Consider the following 25,681-nt stretch of genomic DNA (forward strand, 5'->3'; position numbering starts at 1 on the left):
TTAATAGTGCTATATAATATGCAAAAATGAGTTGCTCTCAAAGCATCAACATTTTGGTAAAAAAAATCGATATTTTTCATAAAATCAGCTTGATTCAAAACATGTTTTATATCAAAATAATTTTCATAAATACATTAGGATGTTTATCTTTTATTTAAGATAACTTTTAGCAAAATAGAAAAGGGTCTAACAATTGTACTCCAATCTATGGTGTGGCTGCCAACCAGTTTTATCGGGCCTGGCTTCTTTTGTGTAGTAACCAGTGTTGCAGTTTAGATAATCCTCAAGCTAGCCCTGGATTGTTTATGTCATTTATGGTTTGTTCCCAACGACGGGCAAGATCGGGTGTAGCTCATACGAGGCGAGTATGTAGAGTACTTAGAATCAATTGGAAAAAATGAATCCTGCCTAAGGTGAGGCGGCAGACCAGTTTAATTGAAGTTTATGTAGTATCTGGTGTCGCAGTTTAGCTGAGCCAAAAGCAAGCCCTGGATTGTTTATCTTGTTCTTAAAGAAGGTTCGTATCGTTGAAGTTCACTTCCTTATGTTCCATCCGGCTTGGATTCATTGTGACATGATTTTTAGACTTGGAGCTAACTGAGATCAAGTTTAGCTTTATCTAAGGCACACGTTGAGTCAAAAATTTCCTCAACAACAATTAGGTGTTCCATGGCCAATATAACCTCAACACTTTGAGCAGGATTCTTGTTTGAAATGGACATCAAACTATCTCGCATGTCCCTCTTCCTGAGTTGATGCTCTTTGGCCATGTGTCCTTCTGCCTTTGGTCAGCTAGAAATCCAGATAGCAATCCCTGCAGTACTTTTATGTGTGGATACTAAAAACAACTTTCCAAGTAGCTTCCGATTGAGTAGTCAAGTTGTTTTCAGTATCCACACACAAAAGCAATGCAAGGATTGCAATCCGGATTTCTGGCCAAACAATGGAAGAAGAACACATGACCAAAATGCATCAAATCAGGAAGAGGATGATACCATATAGTTTGATGTCCATTTCAAACAACAATCATGCTCAACAAGAAGTGTTGAGGTTCTATTCGCCATGGAACACCTAATTGTTGTTGAGGAAATTTCTGACACAACGTGTGCCTCAGATAAAGCTAAACTTTATCTCAGTTAGCTCCAAATCTAGAAATCTTGTCACAATGAATCCAAGCCGGATGGAACAAAAGGAATTGAACTTCAATGATATGAACCTTGTTTAGGAAGAAGATTTGACAAATATCTTGTTTCTGTGAGGAGATCCGAATAAGAATTGGATAGTTTTGGCTTATGTGGAATCTTTTCCTATTCACATAGTTCTCCTTGTTCATATATTGTAAGATAATTGTTTCTTCTCTGGTAATTGTAAGGTGTATCTTAAAGTGAGAGACTTGTGATAAGGGAAAAGCAAGTCGTTTAAATTTAACTTTTCTGTCTTCCCACTTTAAGAAATAAAGGTCAGGAAATTTTATGTTCATTTTGAAAAGTAAACTCAAAATTGTATTTGGTAATTAATATATTATTGCTGTTATAATAACCTTTAACAATTTTAATAAGATTTATTTGAGGTTTTAATTGGGAGATTTGGGTTGATGTAGAATGCGGGTACAAATTACTCGTGTCGGGTCCTAGATCCCAGACCAAGTTTCTGTGTTGACATTTTTACGCATCGAACTCGGTCAGGCCTTGACGGGCTGGTCCGTTCATATAACGTTAGGACATAAGAGGCAAGGCTTGATGTGCATAGTTATACTACATATTGTTGTCCATATAGGATAGGATGAGCCCGACATCTCAACATTTTCAGTAATATATCTTTTTGACTTATTTAACAGTCCGACATCAGACTGTTAATTACCAAATGAGGCAGAGGGTTACATCCGTGTTTGACGTAGCGACAACACTATCAATTAGATACCGAGGTTCACCTCATATGTAGGGATGTCAATGTATTTGATTTGGATCAGATGTCCAACAGAACAATTCCATAAAATTTGGATATGAAGGAAAATTTAATATCTAATTAAAAAACAGATCATATTTGGATTTAAGAAATGAAATCTGATTGGATTCAGATACAAATTCAGATATAAATAAATATCCTATTAGATACAGATTCAGCTCAAAATATATTTTTTTAAACTTATATCCCATATCCGATACTCTTACATTTTTAAAGCTGGTTAAATTCGGTTCAAAATTCAGATTTGGATATAAATGTAACATTTAGATTCAGATTATGAAATTGGTTTTTAGGTTCGAATTCAGATGTGACTTTTCTTAGTTTGTATTACGATGTGAGTTTGTAAATATCTGAAAAAACTGATATGGTTAATGGAATATTTGAGATGAATCCAAACTATTGATATCCCTGCTCATACACCACAAGGATATAATGCTGGCTAATAATGTATTTAAGGATATATCCAATGTGCCCAAGTTTTAAACGTGGTATTCTATACCAAAAAAAAAACAATGAAATCAAGTGAAGAAATATATCTATACAGCTTCTTAACAAATAAAATTATCATCTTATTTGAAAGGGAAAAAAAGGAGATTAAGGTAAGGATGTCAATGTATCCAATTTGGATTGGAGATATCCGACCAAACCATTCTGAAAAAAATTGAATATGGAAAAAAATTTAAATATGGATTTGCATCTTTAATTGAATTCATATTTACATAAATATATGATGGGATTTAAATATGGATTTGCATTGGATTTATTGTTAAACCAATATCATGTATACAATTCTCTTACATTTTGAATGTAGGCCAAATTCGGATAAAAAGTTGGATTCAGATGTTTATATAAAATATTGGATTTGGATTGTGAAATCTGATTTCAAATTGAGATATGATTTTTTTCGTTCGAATTTCAATCTGAATTTGAATCTGAGAATGTGAACATACAATAAAATGGATACAGTATATATCTCATTTGAATCTGATATGTTGGCATCCCTAGATTAAGGACATCGAACATCAATAAATAATATTGCACACAAAAATTGGGATAGTAATTATATTCAAAAGGCATGATGACAGTGGACATGATTTCCAATAAAAAAAATTATGAGAAATTTATTTAGTATCAAATCAGTTAAATTGTTTGTCAACATCTTGAGGGCATATATATATATATATATATATATATAGATATATATATATATATATGTATATATATTCACTTTTAACTGACCAACCTAGGCCGTCCAACCCTCCACCACTACTTGTGTTGCTATTCACAAATCTAATTGCATGAGAACTAAAACCCCCTCCTTCCCCTCGCCAATAAGGCAGAGGGTTGCATCCGTGTTTGACATAGCGACAATACTATCAATTAGATACCCAGGTTCACCTCGTATGTAGGGATGTCAATGTATTTGATTTGGATCAGATGTCCAACAGAACCATTCCAAAAAATTTGGATATGAAGGAAAATTTAATATCAGATTAAAAAAACAGTTCATATTTGAATGATATCTGATTGGATTCAGATACAAATTCAGATATAAATAAATGTCCTATTAGATATGGATTCAGACCAAATTATTTTTTTTAAACTTATATCCCATATTCGATACTCTTACATTTTTAAAGCTGGCCAAATATGGTTTTCAGGTTCGAATTCAGATGTGACTTTTTTTAGTTTGTTTTAGGATGTGAGTTTGAAAATATCTGCAAAATCAGATACGGTTAAAGGTATATTTGAGTTGAATCCGATCAGTTGACATCCCTGTTCATACACCACAAAGATATAATGCTCGCTAATAATGGAAGACCTTAGGACAATAAATAAAGGTAAAACTACAACATAATTTATCAATATTTTCATTTAGTAATGAAATCTTATTAAAATTGGAAATAAAAAGGTAAGAATAGAACATAATTTATGTTTATTTTCATTTAGAAAAGAAATCTTATTAGAACCTGGAAATAAAAAATATAGGATTAAAAATAATTTATTCATCTTTCATTTAGGAAAGAAATCTTATTGACAATTGGAATTCTACAAACTGGTGATACACATATAAAATGGAAAATCCACCCTTGGCACCACCACTATTCACTGGGATGATAGAGAATCCTAAGCTTCTTGGGGCATTCATCCATAGATCTACTCAATTCTCCCTTTAAATATTATATTTAAAGTGTTTTTGTTTTAAATATAAATAACTTACCAATGTGATCTTAGAGACAGGTTCTGGCATAATATGCAAAAATGAGTTGCTCTCAAAGCATCAACATTTTGTTAAAAAAAATCAATATTTTTCATAAAAACAACTTGTTTCAAAACATGTTTTATATCAAAATAATTTTCATAAATATACTATGTTGTTTATCTTTTATTTAAGATAACTTTTAACAAAATAGAAAAGGGTCTAACAATTGTACTCCAATCTATGGTGATGCTGCCATCCAGGGGGGGGGGGGGGTTTACATTGAAAAAATCAATTTTTTTTAGTTTGGCCCGGCCCGCAAATCGTCTTGGTCCGACCCTAGAAAAAATCCTGGCTCCGCCCCTGCTGCCATCCAGTTTAATCGGGCCTGGTTTCTTTCGTGTAGTAACCGTTGTTGCAGTTTAGATGAGCCTGAAGCTAGCCCTGGATTGTTTTTCATTTATGGTTTTTTCCCTACGACAGGCAAGATCAGGTGTAACCTTACGAGGCGAGTATGTAGAGTACTTAGGATCAATTGGAAAAAATGAATCCTGCCTAAGGTGTGGTGGCAGTCCACTTCCTTTTGTTCTTAAAGAAGGTTCGTATCGTTGAAGTTCACTTCCTTTTGTTCCATCCGGCTAGGATTCAATGTGACATGATTTCTAGATTTGGAGCTAACTGAGATCAAGTTTAGCTTTATCTAAGGAACACGTTGAGTCAGAAATTTCATCAACAACAATTAGGTGTTCCATGGCCAATAAAACCTCAACACTTTGAGCACGATTCTTGTTTGAAATGGACATCAAACTATCTGGCATGACCCTCTTCCTGAGTTGATGCTCTTTGGTCATGTGTCCTTCTGCCTTTGGTTGGCTGGAAATCCTGATAGCAATCCCTGCACTGCTTTTGTGTGTGTATACTAAAAAGAACTTTTCAAGTAGCTTCTGATTGCATAGTCAAGTTGTTTTCAGTATCCACACAGAAAAGCAATGCTGGGATCGCAATCCAGATTTTCGGCCAACCAATGGAAGAAGAACACATGACCAAAAAGCATCAAATCAGGAAGAGGGTGATGCCAAATAGTTTGATGTCCATTTCAAACAAGAATCATGCTCAACAAGAAGTGTTGAGGTTCTATTCGCCATGGAACACCTAATTGTTGTTGAGGAAATTTCTGACTCAACGTGTGCCTCAGATAAAGCTAAACTTTATATCAGTTAGCTCCGAATCTAGAAATCATGTCACAATGAATCCAAGCCGGATGGAACTAAAGGAATTGAACTTCAATGATATGAACCTTCTTCAAGAAGAAGATTTTTGCAAATATCTTCTTTCTGTGAGGAGACACAAATAAGAATCAGATGGATTTGGTTTATGTGCAATCTTTTCCTATTCACATAGTTCTCCTTGTTTATTTATATATTGTAAGATAACTGTTTCTTTTCTGGTTATTGTAAGGTGTATCTTAAAGAGAGACATGCGATAAGGGAAAAGCAAGTCCTTTAAATTTAACTTTTCTGTCTTCCGTCTTTAAGAAATAAAGGTCAGGAAAGTTTATGTTCATTTCGAAAGTAAACTCAAAATTGTATTTGGTAATTAATATATTATTGCTGTTATAATAACCTTTAACGATTTTAATAAGTTTTATTTGAGGTTTTAATTGGGAGATTTGGGTTGAAGTGGAATGCGGCATAACATTACTCGGGTCAGGTCCTAGATCCCTGACCAAGTTTCAGTGTTGAAATTTTTTGCCGAACTCGGGATCAGGCCTTGACGGGCTGGTCCGTACTTATATCAGTAAAACCTAAGAGACGGGCCATGATGTGCACAGTTATACTAAATAGTGCTGTCTATATAGGATAGGTTGAGCCCGACATCTCAGCATTTTCATTAATATATCTCTTTGACTTATTTAACAGTCGGACATGGGACTGTTAATTTTCAAATATGGATACGTCGAGTCCTTTAATTGCCAAATAAATCATAGGACACATCTTATTTGCCAAGAAGGGACTCCGACGTCTGACTGTCAAGTAAGTCAAAGGACGACTGGCAAATAAGTTCGGACTGTCGTCCTTATTTGCTAAGAAAAGTAGGCAAGCTATTACACATGACCGGAGCCTATTACACATGACCGAAGCCCATTCCATATATACTGCACCTTATTGGTAAGATGGTAGTCATTAGTGTCTAAATTCCCCACCCTCTGCAGATCTCCCGCTCACGCCTGACTCGTCGATGCTGCCTTCTGTGCCCCCCTACCTTCGCCACTGCCACTTATGGTACAAAGTTCAATGCTCTGATTTATACATTTTTTAGTTATTTCATGTTCGAACTCAAGTGGCTAAGTCATCTCTGCTTATGAGCATAAACATGTCAAATTTTTAGTTTCTTTTTTTTTTTTTCTTGCTGCCCACCAGTGTTTACTTTTTCCTTGGAGAGTTAAGATCGTCGACCAACTTAGTACTTCCTCTCTGTTAACGATGGGGGCCGCCTCTCTTAACGTCGGTCATCCTCCTCCACCTCTCGGTAACGGTTATCCTTTTTTCTGCCACATCCTCTCCTCTGCTTGGTAGGGCTGCACAATGAGACTCGAACTCGCTGGAGTAAACTCGACTCGAGCTCCACTCGTTTTTTATACGAGTCAAGCTCAAGCTTAAATATAAACTCGAGTACGTTAACGAGTCGAGTTTGAGTTAGTCGAACTCGACTCGGCTTGGCTTTAATTTCATATTTTATTTTCCATCCTTTTTTTTTCATCCACTCAACTTAATTTCATTTTGTTTTTACGTTTTTTAATTTTCCCTCACCACCACGCAGCCACGTTTCTTTTTACGTTAATTTATTACACCCCACTTTCACATTTTACTCAAGCAACTCGAATCATCACATATTATCAATGTTGCTTGAGTTAAATTCTGCAAATTTTCCTGTGAAAATTTCATTGAATTCTTTCTGTTGGCTGGGGCAGGTAGGATCGTCCTGGAAGCTGCGAGTGTAACGGTCTTGCTGGCAGTTTTTCCTCTTTGGATTCTTGATCGCATTTATTTGCTTTGACATTATTGGGGTATGCATGCAACTAGAAATTTCCTTTCACTTCTTTTAAGTTATTTTGCCCAAAGCATTGAGAAGTCCTTGTTTTTACCAGATCTTTTTCACCTTCCACAAAATAACAATGATAATCTCCAGCATTCTCAAGACAGTCATCTTTAGTGGATCCATCTTCTACGATACAAACAACCTCCTCAAGAAGACACATGGCCTTGATAACAGTTGGGCTTCACTCAATGTGCTCTATATGGACATCATCATCCTATTCCTCCACCTACTCGAATTATTTGGGTCCGGTGGGGGATAATTTGATAAATGATTTCATATATTTGATTATGTATATTTGTTTGATTGCTGCCCATTGAGACTGAACATGCAAAATGTCTTGTCCATCACACTTCTGTTTTGTTATCTTGAACCATGATGTTCTATGTCGCAAGTTCTGCAACTCTGGTCCAAAATTATGAGATTTTGCTTCCTAGCTTCTTTCGTGCTTTATGAAGTCTCAACTTGTCATAGTTAAATACGACTATTCAAAACTTTGGTCTGGTGGCTAATGGAGAACGATAGGAAAGGGGAACTAATTAAGTGCTTCAGTTTCACACGTTAGTCCAAGGTAAGGAACCAGCTAAACTGAGACAAATCAACTAGTTAGGCCTTAAAAGTTGTAAGAAGAAATGGCTTTATACCATACAAACGTGACGTAGAAACATGAAATATAAAGACAACTACATATAGTTAAAAAGGCACGCTTTTTTTTTAAGCAAAAGCAATATCAAAGTAATATCATGACGGACAAACATCAAACCACAATATATATAGATAACGAGTAAAACCAGTCCCATTTGGGGGCTCCATGTCTCCTCCATTCCTTAAAATCCACCAATCTTAGGTGGAATGAGGGTTGCTAAATGAGAAAATGAGAAATAGAAACACAAAAAGTTGAGAAAAAAATATGTGAGTGTGACAAAGAAAAGAACGGCATAGAAAAAACAATTAAAAAATGTAATTATAAAGTTCAAAAACATAGGAACAAAAAGGAACATGAAACTATGATGTACCAAAGTTTATGACATATAAATGCTACGTTATTAATATTCATTTCTATTAGGTCTGATTTACTAGTTGAATTTTTGTAACATTTTAATCTTAACTCAAGAAGCTAATAAGTAATACACAATATCATCCCACAAAGGCACAAGAGAAACAGCCGAAAAGGACACATTCAGCCTTCCTGCAACTATTCTGAACAGACCCGAGTTAAGGTATCACTGGACATATCAATGGGCCTGTATCATTTAGAAGCCAACCGCAATTGAGATATGTTTAGTTGGATCTGGTGAAAAAATTGATAAACCAGGTTTTGCTGTGTTGGTATTGGAAGTGGCCTATATCACAACCCATTGAGATGCGTTTGCTCTGTGTAGACCTGAGAAACAAGCCAGAAAATCCAATAATGCACGTTTATGTACAGTATCAAGACGCTAAAGTGGCCCTATTATGAAGTTGACAGGATCTGCAAGCACATGGCTCAACTGTGATCAGGCTGCGGGTAAAATAGGTTCTCTTTTACAATGAATTCACATTCTATGTACATCTGTTTGGCAAGTTTTATTTCACTAATCATGCTTAATCAAGCCGCCATGGAGATTCTGTTCTGAAGTTTTGGAGACCCAAAGGCCATGTCAAAGAATTTGGTCCTTGTGAAGGGGTCGCCTAACATTTGGATCCAGGCCCATGTCTCCATAGATCCAGTAAAATGCTGGCTGACTGATATTTGTGAACCATTTGTAGGACCACTCACCCATCCATGAACTTCAGATCAAGCGGGTATGTGAGCTAGCAGTTCTCAATTTGGGAAGCAATTTCAGGTTACAAGCTAATAGGGCCAGTGCCCCACTCCACTTGACTTCACTCAAAAGGCCAAGACTTCTCAGAGTTAGAAGCCTTAGCTTTTTATTCATGCCACTTCTTTGCACTAACCATGTTACCAACATGGTGCAGGCAACATTTCCTTCCCATTTATCCCATCCATGATTGAAGCAGACAAAGCCTTTTGTCACTCGTTGGTTTTTTGTAGACAACAAGTACTGGCCCATCACCAGGTTTACTGCTTTGCAGACTGTGGACCTTGGTTGTCTTCAATACAGCTAGCTATTAGCACTGTATGAAGGCAACTGTATCAAGAAGCCCACAGTTGTTCATGAAAAGGGATCTTTAAAACATGGGTACAGAGTTCACCCAACCTTGTCTGTCAGCACAATAAGATAACTCAGCGGAAAGAAAACAGTAAGGCTCTTTTCTTAAAATATAACTTGATCTTTATGTTCAAATTTCCTATCATTTAGTTGACTGTTACCTTGCAACTCTCCTCCCACCATCCCCATCATATAAGTGCAAGGGATTTTCACTCACACTTCTTTTTCAAGTCTAGAAGGGAAGAAATATAAGACAAACTCTCTACTAACACGAATACAAAGCACAGGCCAAACCTAGGGATGATATTTCTGACAATGTTTTAGATCATATATTATGAGATACGTGTTAGGTATGAAACACCCTATAATTATAAAGAAATGTTTTAAGCAATAGCGACTGAAGAAAGGCCCAGAAGAAAAATATACCTGTGATCCTGTCGCCAAGCTTGGGAACCTCAGAAGAGGTGTTTGTGTAAGAGAATCCCACCCCAAGTGGCGACTCTAGGAAGAGCAAATTGGCCTCTGCAAGAGAAACAGAAGTATGAACTAATTAAGGTTCTCAAAATGGAAAAATACAAATAATTAAAACTAAGAAGTGAACAAATGGCTTCCTCGTAGTCGTGTGGCCATCGAGGGAGTTGTTTACTGCAAATCCTGCGCTAACAAGGACGTGGACACTATGGTTGGTGCCACTCCTATGCTCAGTCTGTACGATAACTAAGACTCATAAGATTTTATACGACATCCTGTTTCTTATTCTTCACTCTTACAGCAAGCATTGTTTGAGCTGAGCTCCCCTTTACTGCTCTGTTTTCTAATGGTGTCAGTCATAGAGAAACAAGTCAGTCTCGAGGGCTGATGCCTGTTTGAATAGTGAAATGTTCAAAAAGCTAATGAGAAAGCCATTTCGCTTGCCTCAGGTTCAATGGTGAAGCCGTTTATAGCAAAGAGAGACAGAGGGTGTGTAATCTTTTTGGGTTTTACTAAACTAATCCTAGCATCAAAATGTAGAGAAACAAAAAGTGAAGAAATTCGGAGATTGTTCTTCTTTCTTTTCTCTGTTTCTTTTCACAAAAGCATGCCTCCAACATCAGCAACCAAACGTTGAAATGAAAGAGAGCTAGAAGGAAGACCAAAAAATGAACGCATTCTCTGTCTTATGCTTTCTTTTCTGTTTCCCTTTCTCTCCGTTTTAGAGGAGCAACCGTCAAGCTGGTTTGCAACAAAAGGGTGCCGATGGTGGTGGAAGGGATGACAGACAAGAACCGCTACTTCTACATAGAGTCCTCCAATGTGGAAGTCACCAGCTACGGCGTCCACAAGTGCAAATCAGAGACAAATAGAGGGAGGGAGACAGAGAGAAAACAAGAGAAAGAGAAAAATGAGAATTGTGCCCCACCTGGAAAAAAGCTACTAATGGCAATGGAGCTCCTTGCACCTTGCAGCAGCAATGACATGGGTGTTGAGTGCAACAGAGAGAGCAGGGGAGAAACGGGTAAAGCAGTGGTTACGAAGAGGAGACTCAAAAGAGAGAAGGAGGAGAGACGGAGGAGAAAGAGAGAAAGAAAAAGGGCGAGGGCAACTCGGGGGCGGAGACGGGGGAAGAGAGAAAGAAAAAGGGTGAGGGCAACTCGGGGGCGGAGACGGTGAAGAGGGAAAGAAAAAGGGTGAGGGCAACTGGGGGCGGAGACGGGGGAAAGACGGAGGCGGAGGAAAAGGGGCAGGCTCACAAGCCGCCATCAAACGTCTTATCATGCCTGTGGAGATAACGTTGAGATAACGTTGTTTGTTTTCAGTTATTGTGTTTGTTGGAGTCTTGGAAAGTGTGCATTGTGCTCTTTTAAGGTCGTCTTATCATGCCATTTATTTTTTTATTATTCTTTTTCTCTTTTTTACCAAATGAGCCTCCAGCAAACCCCAATCAAATTATTGGAAGATAGAATACCTGCAATGTAAACATGCATCTTATTAATGATGCTCCAGCTTGTGGAGATTGCAACCTCAATCGGGCAACCTTCTGAAAACCAGCGCTATACACAACGAGGGGTGAAAAAAAAATTTTATTAAAGAGAATTAGTAATAAATTTTGACTTTAAAATGTCATTATAAAATCAAGTATTTTATGTAGCCCATTCCCTTTTTTTGATTGATATATACAAGTTTTTGGAATCAAATTTGAATTCAAATCTCATGCCAGTTTTGCAAATTATATTGGTTGATTTCTTAACTTTCTCCTTTATTGAATAGGAAAACCGTCGTCTTGATTTTATTAGTTTTATCACTTGCTCCTAATACGCTTGAGATTGTGTGGGCTGGAGAAACGTCTTCCCAGCTGGCATTGGTTTCTTTTATTGTGCCTGATCTGATCTGGTGCTTTAATAGTTGGCGTCGATTTGTCATTTTCATTAGAAATTTTTAGGTCCTTCCTACACTATTTTTGACGGCTGATTTTATGGAAGGATGAGCTGAGCCGTTAGCTGTTGGTGCGTTATCCTCCAGTACATGCTCTCTTGCCTGATTTGTTCTTCTATTGAAGATTGCTAGGAGGGAGGCATTATCATTTGATGCGTTATCAAGAACTAAATCTATGACAATGGGAAATAAAGGAATAAAATGATAAAAAAGGCACATGCATGGAGAAGTCCTTTGCTACCTTCATATCAAAAAACCGATTCAACAATTACAGTCTCGTACAAAGAAACAGATATGCAAAGCATTTTAATCATGGGGAGGAATGAATTTGATGGTTGACAATATTGGCACTAATTCACTATAATGTTCTTTATGATTGAAAAGAGTTTAACTTTTATTGCTGCAACAGATAGTGCAGCTCTGACAGCAGCATTATGTCATAAGTCTAAATTCACGATCATTTAAATCATGATAATTGAGTTTGGACGCTGCACATCAAAGCACTTTTTTGTTTTGCATTATCAGTGTACGATGTATTAATTTATTATTCATCCAATCATCAATCATAATATAAATGGCATTTTCAAAATATATAAGTTCTTTCTTCGTATCCATAAGCTGCAGTTTGGTAGACTTCTAGCAGAGTTGGTCTCCTCGTGATATGCATTTCAAAAGGGCATCTAAGTATATTGGAACTACAGGCATATCACGAGGACCAATGCCATACTTTGGAAACAACTTGGATTCTAGTAATCCAACTATATTGAAAATGGGATCTGAAGGAATTTGATGAATAAAAGAAAAAATAAAAAAAGTATCATGCCATATGTTATTTACTTCTTTTGGTCTTTTCTAGATCTAAAGGTTAGACTGTTCAGCCCACCCCTAAAAATAAAATCATGGCTCCGCCCCTACTCCGGTCATGGTGAAAAGGAGGAAGAGGCGAAAGCGAGGGAGTCTTATGAGGAAAAGTTGGATTGATGAGAGAGAAAGTATTAAAAAAAATAAAATAAGGCAGCATGATGGTCGTTCGATTTCAAAATTGTCGGTCTTCATCAGCTGTCTACTTCACAAACAAAAATCTCGAGTCATGGTTCAGTGTCTACCTAAATGATTTTCTTATTTGTTGAAACAAGTTACTCACCCTGTTGAGAGCAGGAAGTTTCATATTTCATGCAGGTCATAACTTGCTTAAAGAAATATATAACTAATTAATTGAAAATGTTTTTCTCCACATATATGTTATAAGGAGACATTAATTTGTCCACCAAAAGAAAATTATCACAAATTATGATTCTGCGATTGCATTAGTCATAACTTGCTTAAAGAAATATATAACTAATTAATTGAAAATGTTTTTCTCCACATATATGTTATAAGGAGACATTAATTTGTCCAACAAAAGAAAACTTTCACAACTTATGATTCTGCCATTGCATTAGACATGACCTTCATTAGACATGCAACGACTGAAATAGCAAGAGATAAAGATGAAGATATGCGACACCAGATGTCTTGCCAAGTACATGCTACAAAGGTGACATCATCTCTGGTAAATAGAAAGCTAATAACTCATTGCTTAAGGAAATGCCCAATGACCACCTTTCCCAACTCCTCAAGTTATGGGTTGCATGATTGCATGGGGGATTTGGGTGGGGTATGGTTCACCCTTTAAGAAATGTTACGATCCCATTATTTACAGTTTTGAGAGAGTAGCATCTGCAAAAATCAAATTGACGATGTGTCTTTTACACAGTTCACCTATCCGTATGCTACCTGTCATCATAAAGACATTTTTAAACAAAAATTCTCATTTTTCTTCATCTAGATTCTGCTGGTTACAGTTTGCTGCTGCTCGTGGTTCGCAAGAGGCTAAGCCACCCATCCTTCCGGCTTTCCTAAGGTCCAAGGTCGCTTAGGGACCTCACAAACATATCAATTAATAGTACACGTATATAGCAGAGACTCTTTTTCCCTTCCGGGATGTACAGTCGATGCCATCACCGGGGCAAATTAAAACAATCACTCCGTAACTGTGAACTACCAATTTCCATGTCTTCGAATCCAAGAACTGGACATGTTCTTCCATAACTAGAACTCTTGCAATAACCATAAAAGGGAAACACGATACCTGGAGCGTTGCCATCAACGCTGCAGTCATGAACCATAACAGGAAACCAAGCTGAAGAGAATCTTCAAGACTTCAAAGCTCGACAACAGACAGAGAGAACAAATTTTCACCCATCAAATGCTTAAAGGTATTACACAATTCTTGATGACCCCAACCAAAGTGGGTTCATATGTTTCCCGTGTTTCATACCTGGTTTTCTGTATCCAGAAGCAATATAATAAAGTCAGGATATGACCATGATCATTTGACGGATGAAATTGCATATGTAGCTTCTCGACAAATAAAATTAGCGTGTGCACTATTTGAAAGTGAAAAAAGAAGATTAAGGCTATCAAAGATCAATGCGTAACATTGCATCAGAATAAATTATTCAGAAGGTATGATCAAGACATCCCAGTAGGAAAGTAACAGGAAATTTATTTATCATAAACTCAGACAAATTCTTTGTCATTACCTTGAGTCTCTCTCTCTCTCTTTTCTCCTTAAGTCTTTGGGGGCTTGCTTGGAGTTTCCTTTTGTGTGTGTGTGTTTACAGACTAATAAGAGTCACTTTTATCTGACCTAGGCAATGCATCCAATTAGCCTCCACAATTTTTGTGGCTATTCACAAAACTATTTGCAAGAACGAGTTCAGTATGTCAAAAGATGTAAGGTTTCTAGTAATAATGAATAGGAGTACTAATAAAATCCTGCCGCCTAGATGAGAGTGGAAGTACCCCCTTTTGCCTTGCCCCTATTAATGGTGTTAGTGTAGAGATAGTTGTCAATTGGGTTCACTACAAAAACAAAAAAAGAGTCATAAACCGGCGTGTTTATACCGTGTCACATAAGGTAAATTGGAGAAATAAAAGTATATTAAACGTTGGGGATGGTAGTGCCTTATTAAATAAATGATATTTAATGAGTAATTCTGTTGTGAGGGTCTTCATCGACAAGGTTTTCTTATGACGCTTTATCCATGTCACTAATAGTAAATTTTAACTGATGTTGCTATTAATGTCAACAAAGTCTTTAACGATATAGTCTTCAGTTTTCTTTAGCGTCAAAAGAACGACACTAAATATTTTATTGATGTTTTCCCTTTGTTTTTTTACTGACGTTCTTTTAGCCAAGTGAAAAAAAAGGGGGGCTTTACCTCAAGAGGGAGAGAGAACGGAAGGGAGGAGTGAAATAGGGAATCTAAACGAAAAAAGAGGGTTTTAGCGAAGTGAAAAAAAAAGAGGGCTTTACCATTAGGAACTTTTTGCCGTTGGATGTAAATGATTTAAAAGATTAAAAATGAAAGATAAAACATAATAAAAGAAAAATAGCGAGGACTGAAATAGGGAATGTGGAGCTTCCCCTACTCTCTCTCCCTCTTCCTGCACAGTCCAGATCCTCTCTCATCTCATCTTATCTCAGGTGAATTGCTGATAAGGAGCATGGACTAAACCGCTAAAGTAGAGATTTATGGTAAAAACCCTTCCCTTTCTCTTTTTCTGACATTCGGAAATTCGGATCAAAGCACATGCAATTGATTGAATGGAATCCTTGGATTTAAAAAAAAAATGATATCATAAGCAAAATATAGAGCCAAGCGCTTGAAGTCCATACCTAGCATCCTGGGAAGCTCAAGTTGCTTGAAGTTAGCCTTCATTTTCCTAGAGTTTCCTTGTATTTCAATTCCATATATAGTTTAGGACTTGTTTGTGCTGAGTATGTTAAAACTTCTTGTGTCAAGTCTGTGCTACTTCAATTGGTCTGTCTTGATTTTAGTTTGTTCAACATTGTTTCAATCAATTTTGGAGTATGTTTCAGTAGTGTTATTGCTTAGGAAAACGTGAAACTAGGCTCCTCAAGTCTGTCTTAGGATAGACTAGTATTTTATATTCCATTTAGTTAACGGTTCCATGCTTGCCATACATTAGCTTGTTATGTCGTGTTAATTTTTTGTAGTGTTTCATTAATTGTTCTCTCATTGATTATTTTTTATTGTTAATGGAGCATTTAAGCCCTTTCTTTATATGGTTTTTCAGTACGTAGACATTTTCTTTGTAGGATCTGTGAGCCAATTCTCCACATCTTAATTCTTTTCCATCATCGTGAGTGAGCATTTTACAGCTGACCGTGCTGAGCTGAAAACACAAGTTGTTTCACGTATTTTATATTGAAAGCTGAGTTTATTGCTTCACCTTCAGTTCTATTAAAATGCATTTCTAATTCTTGATATTCTGTATTTGTCAAAGGAAGTGCTCTTTCAGAGAGACTTGCAAAACATAGAAAATCTTCATGATTTTCTTTCCAAGTTCTTCAAGATATTGAACATATTAATGCACTTTTTGTTAAAACATGTTTAGCAATACAAGATTATGTTCTACATATTTTGCTAGAAGTTATTTAGGATAGGATCCTTTAATAAAATCTATTCGTTTAAAATGGAATATAACTGAGACATGCCAAAAACCTATAGTTGCAATGCTATGGTTATTGTGATATTTTTTTTACATGCACTGATAGAAGGTATTTGTTAAAGGGAGGAAACAATTGAGACAAATCAGCAGCTTGAATTGTGATGATTTTAGCTAATGATAGAATTTGTTAAAAGATGCATGTTATCCATAACATGGACATAGAAAATTGGACAAGTATGAACTACATTTATTTGATCAGTTTTTGTGTGGCCAGTCGTAACTTTGATCAAACCGATGTACTTTTTGAGACCAATTTTAACTTACTGCTCATAATTGTAGCTATTTGACTTGCTTTTAACATAATGTTTATTTTAATTTTACAAGTTTTTTTCATTTACTGCGGATTAGTTCCGCCTAATCCAAAAATCTCTCTGCCATCGCAGGGGAGGGGATTGAGTTATGATCATCAGGAAATAGAAGGCAAACCCCGCAACCAAGCGGGCCATTAGCTCTATCTGGAAGAAGATCACCACCCTCCGCAAATCGAAGGCAAACCCCGCAACCAAGCGGGCCATTAGCTCTATCTGGAGGAAGATCACCACCCTCCCCACGCTCAAGCAAATTCATGCTCACATGGTTGTCCATGGCTTCAACAGCGATGCCTCTGCGCTGCGAGAGCTTGTTTTGCCTGTGTCATCACCATCCCTGGCAACATGCATTACGCCCGGAATATCTTCGGCCATGTCCTGAGACCGGAGGTTTTCATCTGGAACACCATGATCAGAGGTTTCTCTCAAAATTCGGTGCCATTGAGGCCATTTTTCTGTACTCCCAGATGGAGAAATCTCATGTGAAACCAGATAGCTTCACGTTCCCTTTTCTTCTGAAGGCATGCTCGAAGTTAGGATCTATTTCTGTCGGTAACCAAGTGCACTGTCGTGCTCTAAACCTGGGGCGTCAATCGGATGTGTTTGTAAGGAACTCTCTCATCCACTTGAATGCAGGTAGCGGATGTGTTTCTTCCCCGGCCATTCTCCATTCGTTTCCGTTTTCCATGTAAACTCCACCCCACCATCAGGAATGCTAGTTTGAGAATTCTCCGGCTAACAGTCCCATCATTTCCTTTAAATTTTTGAATTTCCAGTCCCTTCACTCCCATCCCATTAGTCCGCCTGCTTTTTTTCCCATGAACCAATGGCCGTCTAATGTGCTTTTCAGATTAACCGCAACCATCCATCGACCTTCCTTTCACGCCTACATCGGACCAGAGCAGCTTGATGCAATCGCGAAAGGAAGGTTGATTGATGGCTACGATTCAACTGAAATGAAGGTTAGCCGATCGTTGGTTTAGGGGAAAAAAAGGAGGTGGACTAATGAGAGGGCAGTCAAGGAGAATTCTCAAACTGTCATGGTAGTGTTTCTGCAGAAACGTGAAAGAATCGAGAATGGCTAGGGAAGAAATCTGCTCACCTCCTCGAAAGAAGAGGCCTTGTCAAAGCTCGTCTTGTTGGGCTCCCAACTTCAATTCTCTCTACATCCTGAAGAAAAGCAGACAAAGAAATAATAATAATGATAAAAAATTCTGGAACTGCATGCTTCGAACTAAGAAAAATTAAAAACACAAAACTTGGGCAGAGATCTCAATGATGTTGATCAAAAGTAGGTTTTAAGATTTTTTATTTACTTCACTCAATCAGTCCATACATGGACGGAAGGTTATTCTTTTAGTGCAACAGAAGTGTGATTAGATACTGAAGCGTATGTCCGAGCATCACGAACGTGGATTACCAGACAATTGATGCAAATAAACTAGACCCTTGGCTGATTAATCTGATTTATCCAATATATTTGATCTAAATTAGAAATGGAAAAAAAAAAAATCTGATTAAGAAACCAGAAATTGGATGCGGAATTAAAATGACATCTCATTAAGTTCGGATTAGGATCTGATTTAGTTTAAATAAATATCATATATATAAAATGCTTTTACACTTTGAAAGTCTGTCAACTTCGATTCAAAATTTAGATTTGAATTCAGATTTGAACGTAAAAAACAGGCTCAGATCGCATTCAATTATGACTTTTCCATATTCACTTAGGTGTATCGGATTCAAATCCAATCCATTGAGGATCACTATCTGTTTTGATTGGATGCAAAAGAGGCGTGCAATCAATATGCAAGCATGATAAAAGCGTCATATTAAGTCACTAAAAATAAACCCTAGCAACTATGTTTTCCATTTTTATATATCGTCTCATTGACTTCATTCATTAATATGTATTCGAATTATCCGAATCCGAATCATTTAGAACCCTAGCAACATATGTTTTTCTTGGTTCAAAATCAAATTGTATTGCAAACGTAAAACCTAATAAAAGTTCGTGCCTCCTTTAATTTATTAAAGTTTTGGTCCATCAACAACTTAGTTAAGTAGACATTGAATTTAGGCCTGAGCTTCACCCGAACCAAAAAGTTGGGCCCAGGCCAGAGCCTGACTTGACCCGATCATAATAAAATATATCAATATAATATAGGAATATAATAATTATAATGACAATATATATTTAACAAAATAAAATTGTAAATTAGTATGGATTGGACTTTCCCTTGGTTTAGCTCATAACAGTGATTACCCAGCTTGAATGGACCAGGCCCGGGTCACAAAATTTGCCGTCGAACCTGCCGGAGCGGCTAGGCTCTGCTCGGTAACTTATTTACAATTTCATTTTGAAGGTTCAAGGAACCAACCTATCTACTTGCAGAACTCCCCTCTTTCATCTCTCTGGCCATGACGTCGCCATCGTCATGCTTTTATTGCTGATCTTCCATTCTCCTCTCTTTCTTCTTTCTTTTGTTCATCCTTTATTTTTCATTTTTACGGGCATTGGGCCGGCCCAACATCCAGAAACCAGGCTCGGGCCCGGCACGACTCAAAAAAAGCATGTGCCATAGCCCCGTTAAATATAAAATAATATATAAATATAATTAATTGTAATAAAATATTACAAATATATATAAAAATTAATAAAAAAATTTAAAAACAACTATCGAGCCCAAATCGAGCTTATCGAGCCCACTCGGGCTGGGTACTAGGTACCCGGCGGCTGCACGGCCCAATGCCTAGCCTAACTCTCACACACACATACACACATGTACTGATGTACACACCATGGGCACCCTCAAGTTGTTGCAGACCAGCTTGATGGTTGCTCCTTAAAACAGAGAGCAAGGAAACAGAAAAGATCTCTCTCTCTCTTTGCTGTAAACCGCTTCACCATTGAACCTGAAGCAAGCGAAATGGCTTTCTCATTAGCTTTTTTAATATTTCACTGTTCAAACAGGCATCAGCCCCTCGAGACTGACTTGTCTCTCTATGACGGACACCATCAGAAAACAGAGCAGTAAAGGGGAGCTCAGCTCAAACAACGCTGAAGAACAAGAAACTGGATGTCATATAAGAATCTTGTGAGTCTTAGTCATCATATAGACCGAGCATAGGAGTGGTGCCAACCAGAGTGTCCACGTCCTTGTAAGCGCAGGATTTGCAGTAAACAACTCCCTCCACGGCCACACGACTGCGAGGAGGCCAATTTGCTCCCTTCTTAGTTTTATTTATTTTTTTCGTCCATTTTGAGAACCTTAATTAGTTCATACTTCTGTCTCTCTTGCAGAGGCCAATTTGCTCTTATTAAAGTCGCCTGTTGGGGTGGGATTCTCTTACCAAAACACCTCTTATGATATTCCCAAGCTTGGAGACAGGATCACAGGTATATTCTTCTTCTGGACCTTTCATCAGTGGCTGTTGCTTAAAACATTTCAGTATAATTATAGGATATTTCATACCTAACGCGTATCTCATAAAATATGATCTAAAACATTGTCAAAAATATCATCCTTGGGTTTGGCCTGTGCTCTTGCGCTCGTGTTAGTAGAGAGTTTGTCTTATATTTCTTTCCTTCTGGACTTGAAAAGGAAATGTGAGTGAAAATCCCTTGCACTTACATGATGGGGATAGTGGGAGGAGAGTCGCAAGGTAACAGTCAACTAAATGATAGGAAATTTGAACAGGAAATTTTGAACATAAAGATCAAGTTATATTCTAAGAAAAGAGCCTTACTGTTTTCTTGCTGCTGAGTTATTTTATTGTGCTGACAAACAAGGTTGGGTGAACTCTGTACCCATGTTTCAAAGATCCCTTTTCATAAACAGGCATGATTAAGCATGATTTGTGAAACAAAACTCGCCACAACAGATGTACATAGAATGTGAATTCACTGTAAAAGAGAACCTCATCTTACCCGTAGCCTCATCACAGTTGAGCCATGTGCTTGCAGATCCTGTCAACTTCATAATGGGGCCACTTTAGTGTCTTCATACTGTACATAAACGTGCATTATTGGATTTGCTGGCTTGTTTCTCAGGTCTAAAAGGAGCAAACGTATCTCAACGGATTGTCATGGGCCACTTCCAATACCAACATAGCAAAACCCGGTTTATCATATTTTTCACCAGATCCAACTGAACATATTCCAATTACGGTTGGCATCTGAATGATACCGGCCCATTAACATGTCCAGTAATACCTTAACTCGGGTTCATCTGTTCAAATAGTTGCAGGAAGAAATAATGTGCCCTTTTCGGCTGGTTCTCTTGTGCCTTTGTGGGATGATATTGTGTATTACCTAGTAGCTTCTTGAGATAAGATTAAAATGTTACAAAAATTCAACTAGTAAATCGGATCTAATAGATTTGAAGATTAATAATGTAGCATTTATACGTCATAAATTTTGGTACATCATAGTTTTATGTTCCTTTTTGTTCCTATATTTTTGAACTTTATAATTACATTTTTTTATTGTCTTTTCTATGCCTTTCTTTTCTTTTTCACGCTCTCACATACTCTTTCTCAATTTTTTGTTTTTCTATCTCTCATTTTCTCATTTGGCAACCCTCATTCCACCCTAAGATTGGTGGATTTTAGGAAATAGAGAAGACATGCAGCCCCAAAATGGGACTGGTTTTACTCGTTATCTATATATATTGTGGTTTGATTTTTTTCCAGGTCATGATATTAATTTGACATTGCTTTTGATAAAAAAAAAAGGCCTGCCTTTTTAATTATATGTCGTTGTCTTTATATTCCATGTTTCTACTACATCTAGAAGCAGTTCATAAATTTAATATTTAATTCCTTTGCTTTTTTACAATGACGAATCAACGGGTTGCACCCCATGTCAAAATCTAGCTAAATTGGCACTGGTCATGGCTTGAAATTGGAAGGTTCCACCTTGAATTCAGTTCATTTAATTTTTCAGCTTATGCTAAGTTAACTTTAATGTGAAATAAACATTTACAAGTGACCAATTTACTATGTTCATACTTGCGACATAGACCAGCTATGCAGATCTAACCCTGTGAGTTTATTCTATAATGGAAAAACCATGTACACTAGACAAGAGGAACGTATTGTATGAAGACAGAACAATAGTGCGATCTACAAGAGATTCTGCCCAATGGACAGCAATCAAACAACCTCTTAAGGGTAATTATGTATATATACCACTCAAATATATCAAAGCATTTATGCACTTATTCCCCACTGGACCCAAATAACTCGAGCAGCTGGAGGAATAGGTTGATGATGTCCATATAGATGACACCCAGCGAAGCCCAACTGTTATCGTCATGGCTGTGTGTCTTGAGGAGGTTGCTTGTATCATAAATGATGTATCCACTGAATAGGACTGTCCTGTGAATGCTGAAGATTATGGGGATGATTTTGCCAAAGGAAAAAAAGACCTGATAAAAACAAAGCACAACCGCAATTCAATGCTTTGGACAAAATAAATCAAAAGAAAATGGAATGAAAATTTTAGTTGCAGGCATACCCTCATGATGCCAAGGCAAACAAGAGACATCAAAGAGCAAAAGAGGAAAGTCCCCTCAAATTGTGTGTCATGGACCCGATTTGTTGCCCAAAATACATAGAGAGTCAAGCTCACGGCTAGCAAAACCGTTACACTCACAGCTTCGAGGACAATCCTGCCTGCTCCAGCCAACAGAAAAAATTAAATGAAATTTTCACAGGAAAAGTTGCAGAATTTTACTAAGCAACATTGATAATATGTGACGATTCGAAGGGGCGTCATATTACTATTGGTTGAATGCATGAAACATTATATGGATCATGAAGGAAAACCTATAGGTCACACTCTTGTGTTGATAGAATATTACTCAACGATAGGAAAGGTAAAATTTTCCAGCCATCCATACTTCTCTTCAATCACGACTGCCGGTTACAATACTGTCCGATATAATATTGTCTGGTGTATCAATGAAAATGGCTGGTGCGGCGACTGTGAGAGGCCAGAAGATGTCTCTGTAGCATAAGAAAATAAACGAGAAACTGAAACTATGTGAGGGACCATTTGTTGCTTTGTTAAGACAGGGAATATGTGAGTGCCCCGGCAAATCAACTGTTCATCCGGAATGAAAATCCAAGTTTTCAGTTGGGCCGCTTGATGGCCTGGAAATTTACTATACACCAAGAAATAAAAATCAATTTTTTGAAATCCATCCTGTTTATCAAACAAGAGCCGTTGAGGCCGATTCCTGAAACATCTTTCTAGAATTCCCCTTGATAGGTCGGACGGAAATTCCAGGATGAAAAATAAGACCGTTGCTTCCTGCGATGGGCTGGGAGGCAACCGCCAAAAAACTTACTCTCCAGTCTCCATGGATGCGAGGCTATGTGCTTCTAGCATCCATCTCCCATTTCCAGAAACTAGCTGCTTTGGTTATAAAGATGAACAAAGCCAAAACAAAAACCAATGAGTACATAAGCTATATATGAGATAAGCAAAAGCCATGTTTGTTTCCACATATTCTGATTATCCAACAGGAACTTTCAATGACTCGATTTGAGAACAGAAATTAGCTTCGAATCAATAAAAGGAAAAACCAATAATGTGGAAATCAGGGGTTCAGATGGAGGTCGGCTCGAACATGGGAGGCAGACGGCCTTACCACCGGATTGAAGATGGTCGTCGTCTCGAACATGGGAGGCAAACGGCCTTACCACAGGAGTGAAGATGTGGGCCGGCTGGAACAGGGGACACAGACAGCCTTACCACTGGGGTGATGATAGGGGCCGGCTGGAATGGGGGAGTGACTCGACGTATGTTGTTGGGGTTGAGATGAGTGTCGACTGGAAGCTCGGCTGCTACTTAGGAGGCAGACAAGCAGCTGCCTGGGTTCAGATGGTGCCAGCTGTTTGATGGGCACAGGCGGGGAAGACGATTCTCGCCAAGGTGTGAGGATGCATCCTTACCACTAGCAAATTGTTAGCACCGAAATACTTTCGACAAAGAGGAAGGAGGGTTTCTCCTGGGTGGGGATCAAGGTTGGCTGCCGGTGAGGAAGATGCCGATCTTCCCCGAGCTCGGTTCCGGGGGTCAGAGTTGGGGAAGGGGGAAGTTCCGTTGAGCGAGGCAGAGAGCGTCCGCGGGGAGTTAGAGAAAGGGGAACCTCCACAGCGTAGGCAGGCAGCGTCCACAGGAGAGAGCGATCAACGGGGGAGTTGGGGAAGGGGTGACGTCAAGGACAGCGGACGGTCATCGATTCTCCTTGTGCTCACGGACGGCTAAGATTGTCCTGACGATCTTGCAAATATCTTCCCACTTCCCTTCTCCGCCCAAAGAAGGAGAAGGAAGTCACTCGGCGAAGGGGAAACCCTTCGAAGGTACGCCTCCTCAGTCATGAATCCGCCTCGTTTCTTTCTTCTCTAGTACGCTATCTCTCTTTCTCTCTCGTTCTTTCTCATCCTCTGAGTTTAATGTTATAAGGTGACCAACACATTTTGTGTTTCTCTGGGTTTGTGTTGCTATTGATATGTTTAACTGTATCGGAATCTGTTTTCCTTATTGGGGTCTCTAATGATTTGGTTCTGTATTTGATTGTGGGGAGTTTTCTTTTTGGTTACTGATAAGTGAGACGGTTTTCATTGCATTGGTAGTCCGATCCTACCAGTGACCTTGTTTAATGAAGGACCAGTGTGGATCTTCAAGGCGAAAAGTTATAATGGCATCTTTGGTATCACGAGCTTCTATTTGTTAATGTTTGGTGGAAGTGCTTTAGTGATGTTCCTCTGAATCATTTTAAAGTTTGGCAGTGGATGATCTTTGGGTGAAAAGGAAGTCGGTATTTTTCTTTTTTTTTCTCTATCCCCTTCAAAGGGCACTATGCTACGGATTTAGATAAATCGTTTGGGTAGCCATTGGATCATCTAAGCGTAAATTGTAAATCGGTGAAGTTACAAGTGGAAATGCAAAGAGCAATATGCTAAACCGCTCATTTCAACCGCTCGATCAAACAGCTGATATCGATTCCCACTCGGCCCGCTAAGTCGAGAAAAATGAGCAGTTTCGTTTGATAAACCGCTTCCTTTTTCGCGGTTTCTCTCTCCCTCGCTCACTGGAAGAACCCCAAAGTTTTCTATGCCATGGAAACAAACACCAGAAGAACGTCTAATTCACCATTAAATGTCGTTGGTTAGAGGAGGCACATCGACAAGAATCACACACTCTTCATACATAGGAGAAGAAAGCTTAGGAAACAATAACAGGAGGAGAAATTTTGAAAAGGAAAAGAAAATCGCCAAAATCAAAATGCAGCAATAAAGAAAGTTTTGTGGAACATCCCTCAACGCAAACACGATTCAAACATCTATGCATGCACCTGAAGCCAAGATTTTAAACTTATACATTGAGAAGCAGCTAAGCATGAGACAATGACCACTACAGATGGGTTTAAGACAAGAATAAATGTGTAAGATAGTAACATTATGCATTTACATTTCAACCAAAACAACATGTTACAAAGTCAAGCACGAAGACCATAATCAAAGAATTACAAATGAATATGCAATACAAGCCTAACATTTGATAGCGAGAAGAAAATAAACGAGAAACTGAAACTGCTGGTTTACAAAGTTCAGAAAGAGAGGAGACTTGGCATACCGCTGACGAAGTCACAGGCCAATCCCACAGGGAAGCTCATGGAGACCGTAAACAAACTGAGACGAAGAAAATTGAGCAGTTGCTTTTCACGGCAAAACTTGACAGGAATTAAAACTGCACGAGCAAAAAAGAGAAGTTAAATTAAGTTGATGAATTTTTCGGCAATCAAGAACTACCATGTGAGTGAACTAGTATATGATTCAGGATGAATCTATTTTGTGAAATGTGGGTTATTTAGTCTACACCCCTGTGCACAATTTACACGCACAGGTATGTAATGATCAAAATATATCAGAAAAAATATAAAAAGGAAGAT

The 25,681-nt window shown here is 37.9% G+C and overlaps 1 protein-coding gene and 1 long non-coding RNA gene across 9 annotated transcripts in view; both read right to left on the reverse strand.

Annotated features, from left to right (window-relative positions):
* The window catches only part of LOC116251974 (uncharacterized), a 63,559-nt gene extending 52,413 nt beyond the window's left edge, over window positions 1-11,146 (reverse strand). Inside the window, exons 1-4 of one of the 7 annotated variants that reach the window (XM_031626093.2) lie at window positions 10,814-11,146; window positions 10,548-10,721; window positions 9,841-9,936; window positions 7,713-8,123 (exon numbers count right to left, since the gene is read on the reverse strand). In XM_031626093.2, coding sequence (XP_031481953.1) covers window positions 8,089-8,123; window positions 9,841-9,936; window positions 10,548-10,721; window positions 10,814-10,871 — 363 coding nt within the window. In that variant the 5' untranslated portion in view covers window positions 10,872-11,146 and the 3' untranslated portion in view covers window positions 7,713-8,088. The other 6 variants (XM_031626092.2, XM_031626094.2, XM_050077215.1 and 3 more) reach the window with 6 other exon arrangements.
* A 10,601-nt stretch (window positions 11,147-21,747) lies between these two features.
* On the reverse strand, window positions 21,748-24,367 carry LOC116259153 (uncharacterized). Of its 2 annotated transcripts, XR_004173871.2 has the most exons (3): window positions 22,622-24,201; window positions 22,237-22,394; window positions 21,748-22,147 (listed from the first exon to the last, which is right to left on the reverse strand). It is a non-coding gene; the product is annotated as an uncharacterized LOC116259153 (long non-coding RNA). The 2 variants fall into 2 exon arrangements; XR_007572320.1 differs by having other exon boundaries at window positions 22,237-24,367.
* Window positions 24,368-25,681: the final 1,314 nt, after the last annotated feature.

Source organism: Nymphaea colorata, chromosome 1 (assembly GCF_008831285.2).
Source record: "Nymphaea colorata isolate Beijing-Zhang1983 chromosome 1, ASM883128v2, whole genome shotgun sequence".
NCBI lineage: Eukaryota > Viridiplantae > Streptophyta > Magnoliopsida > Nymphaeales > Nymphaeaceae > Nymphaea > Nymphaea colorata.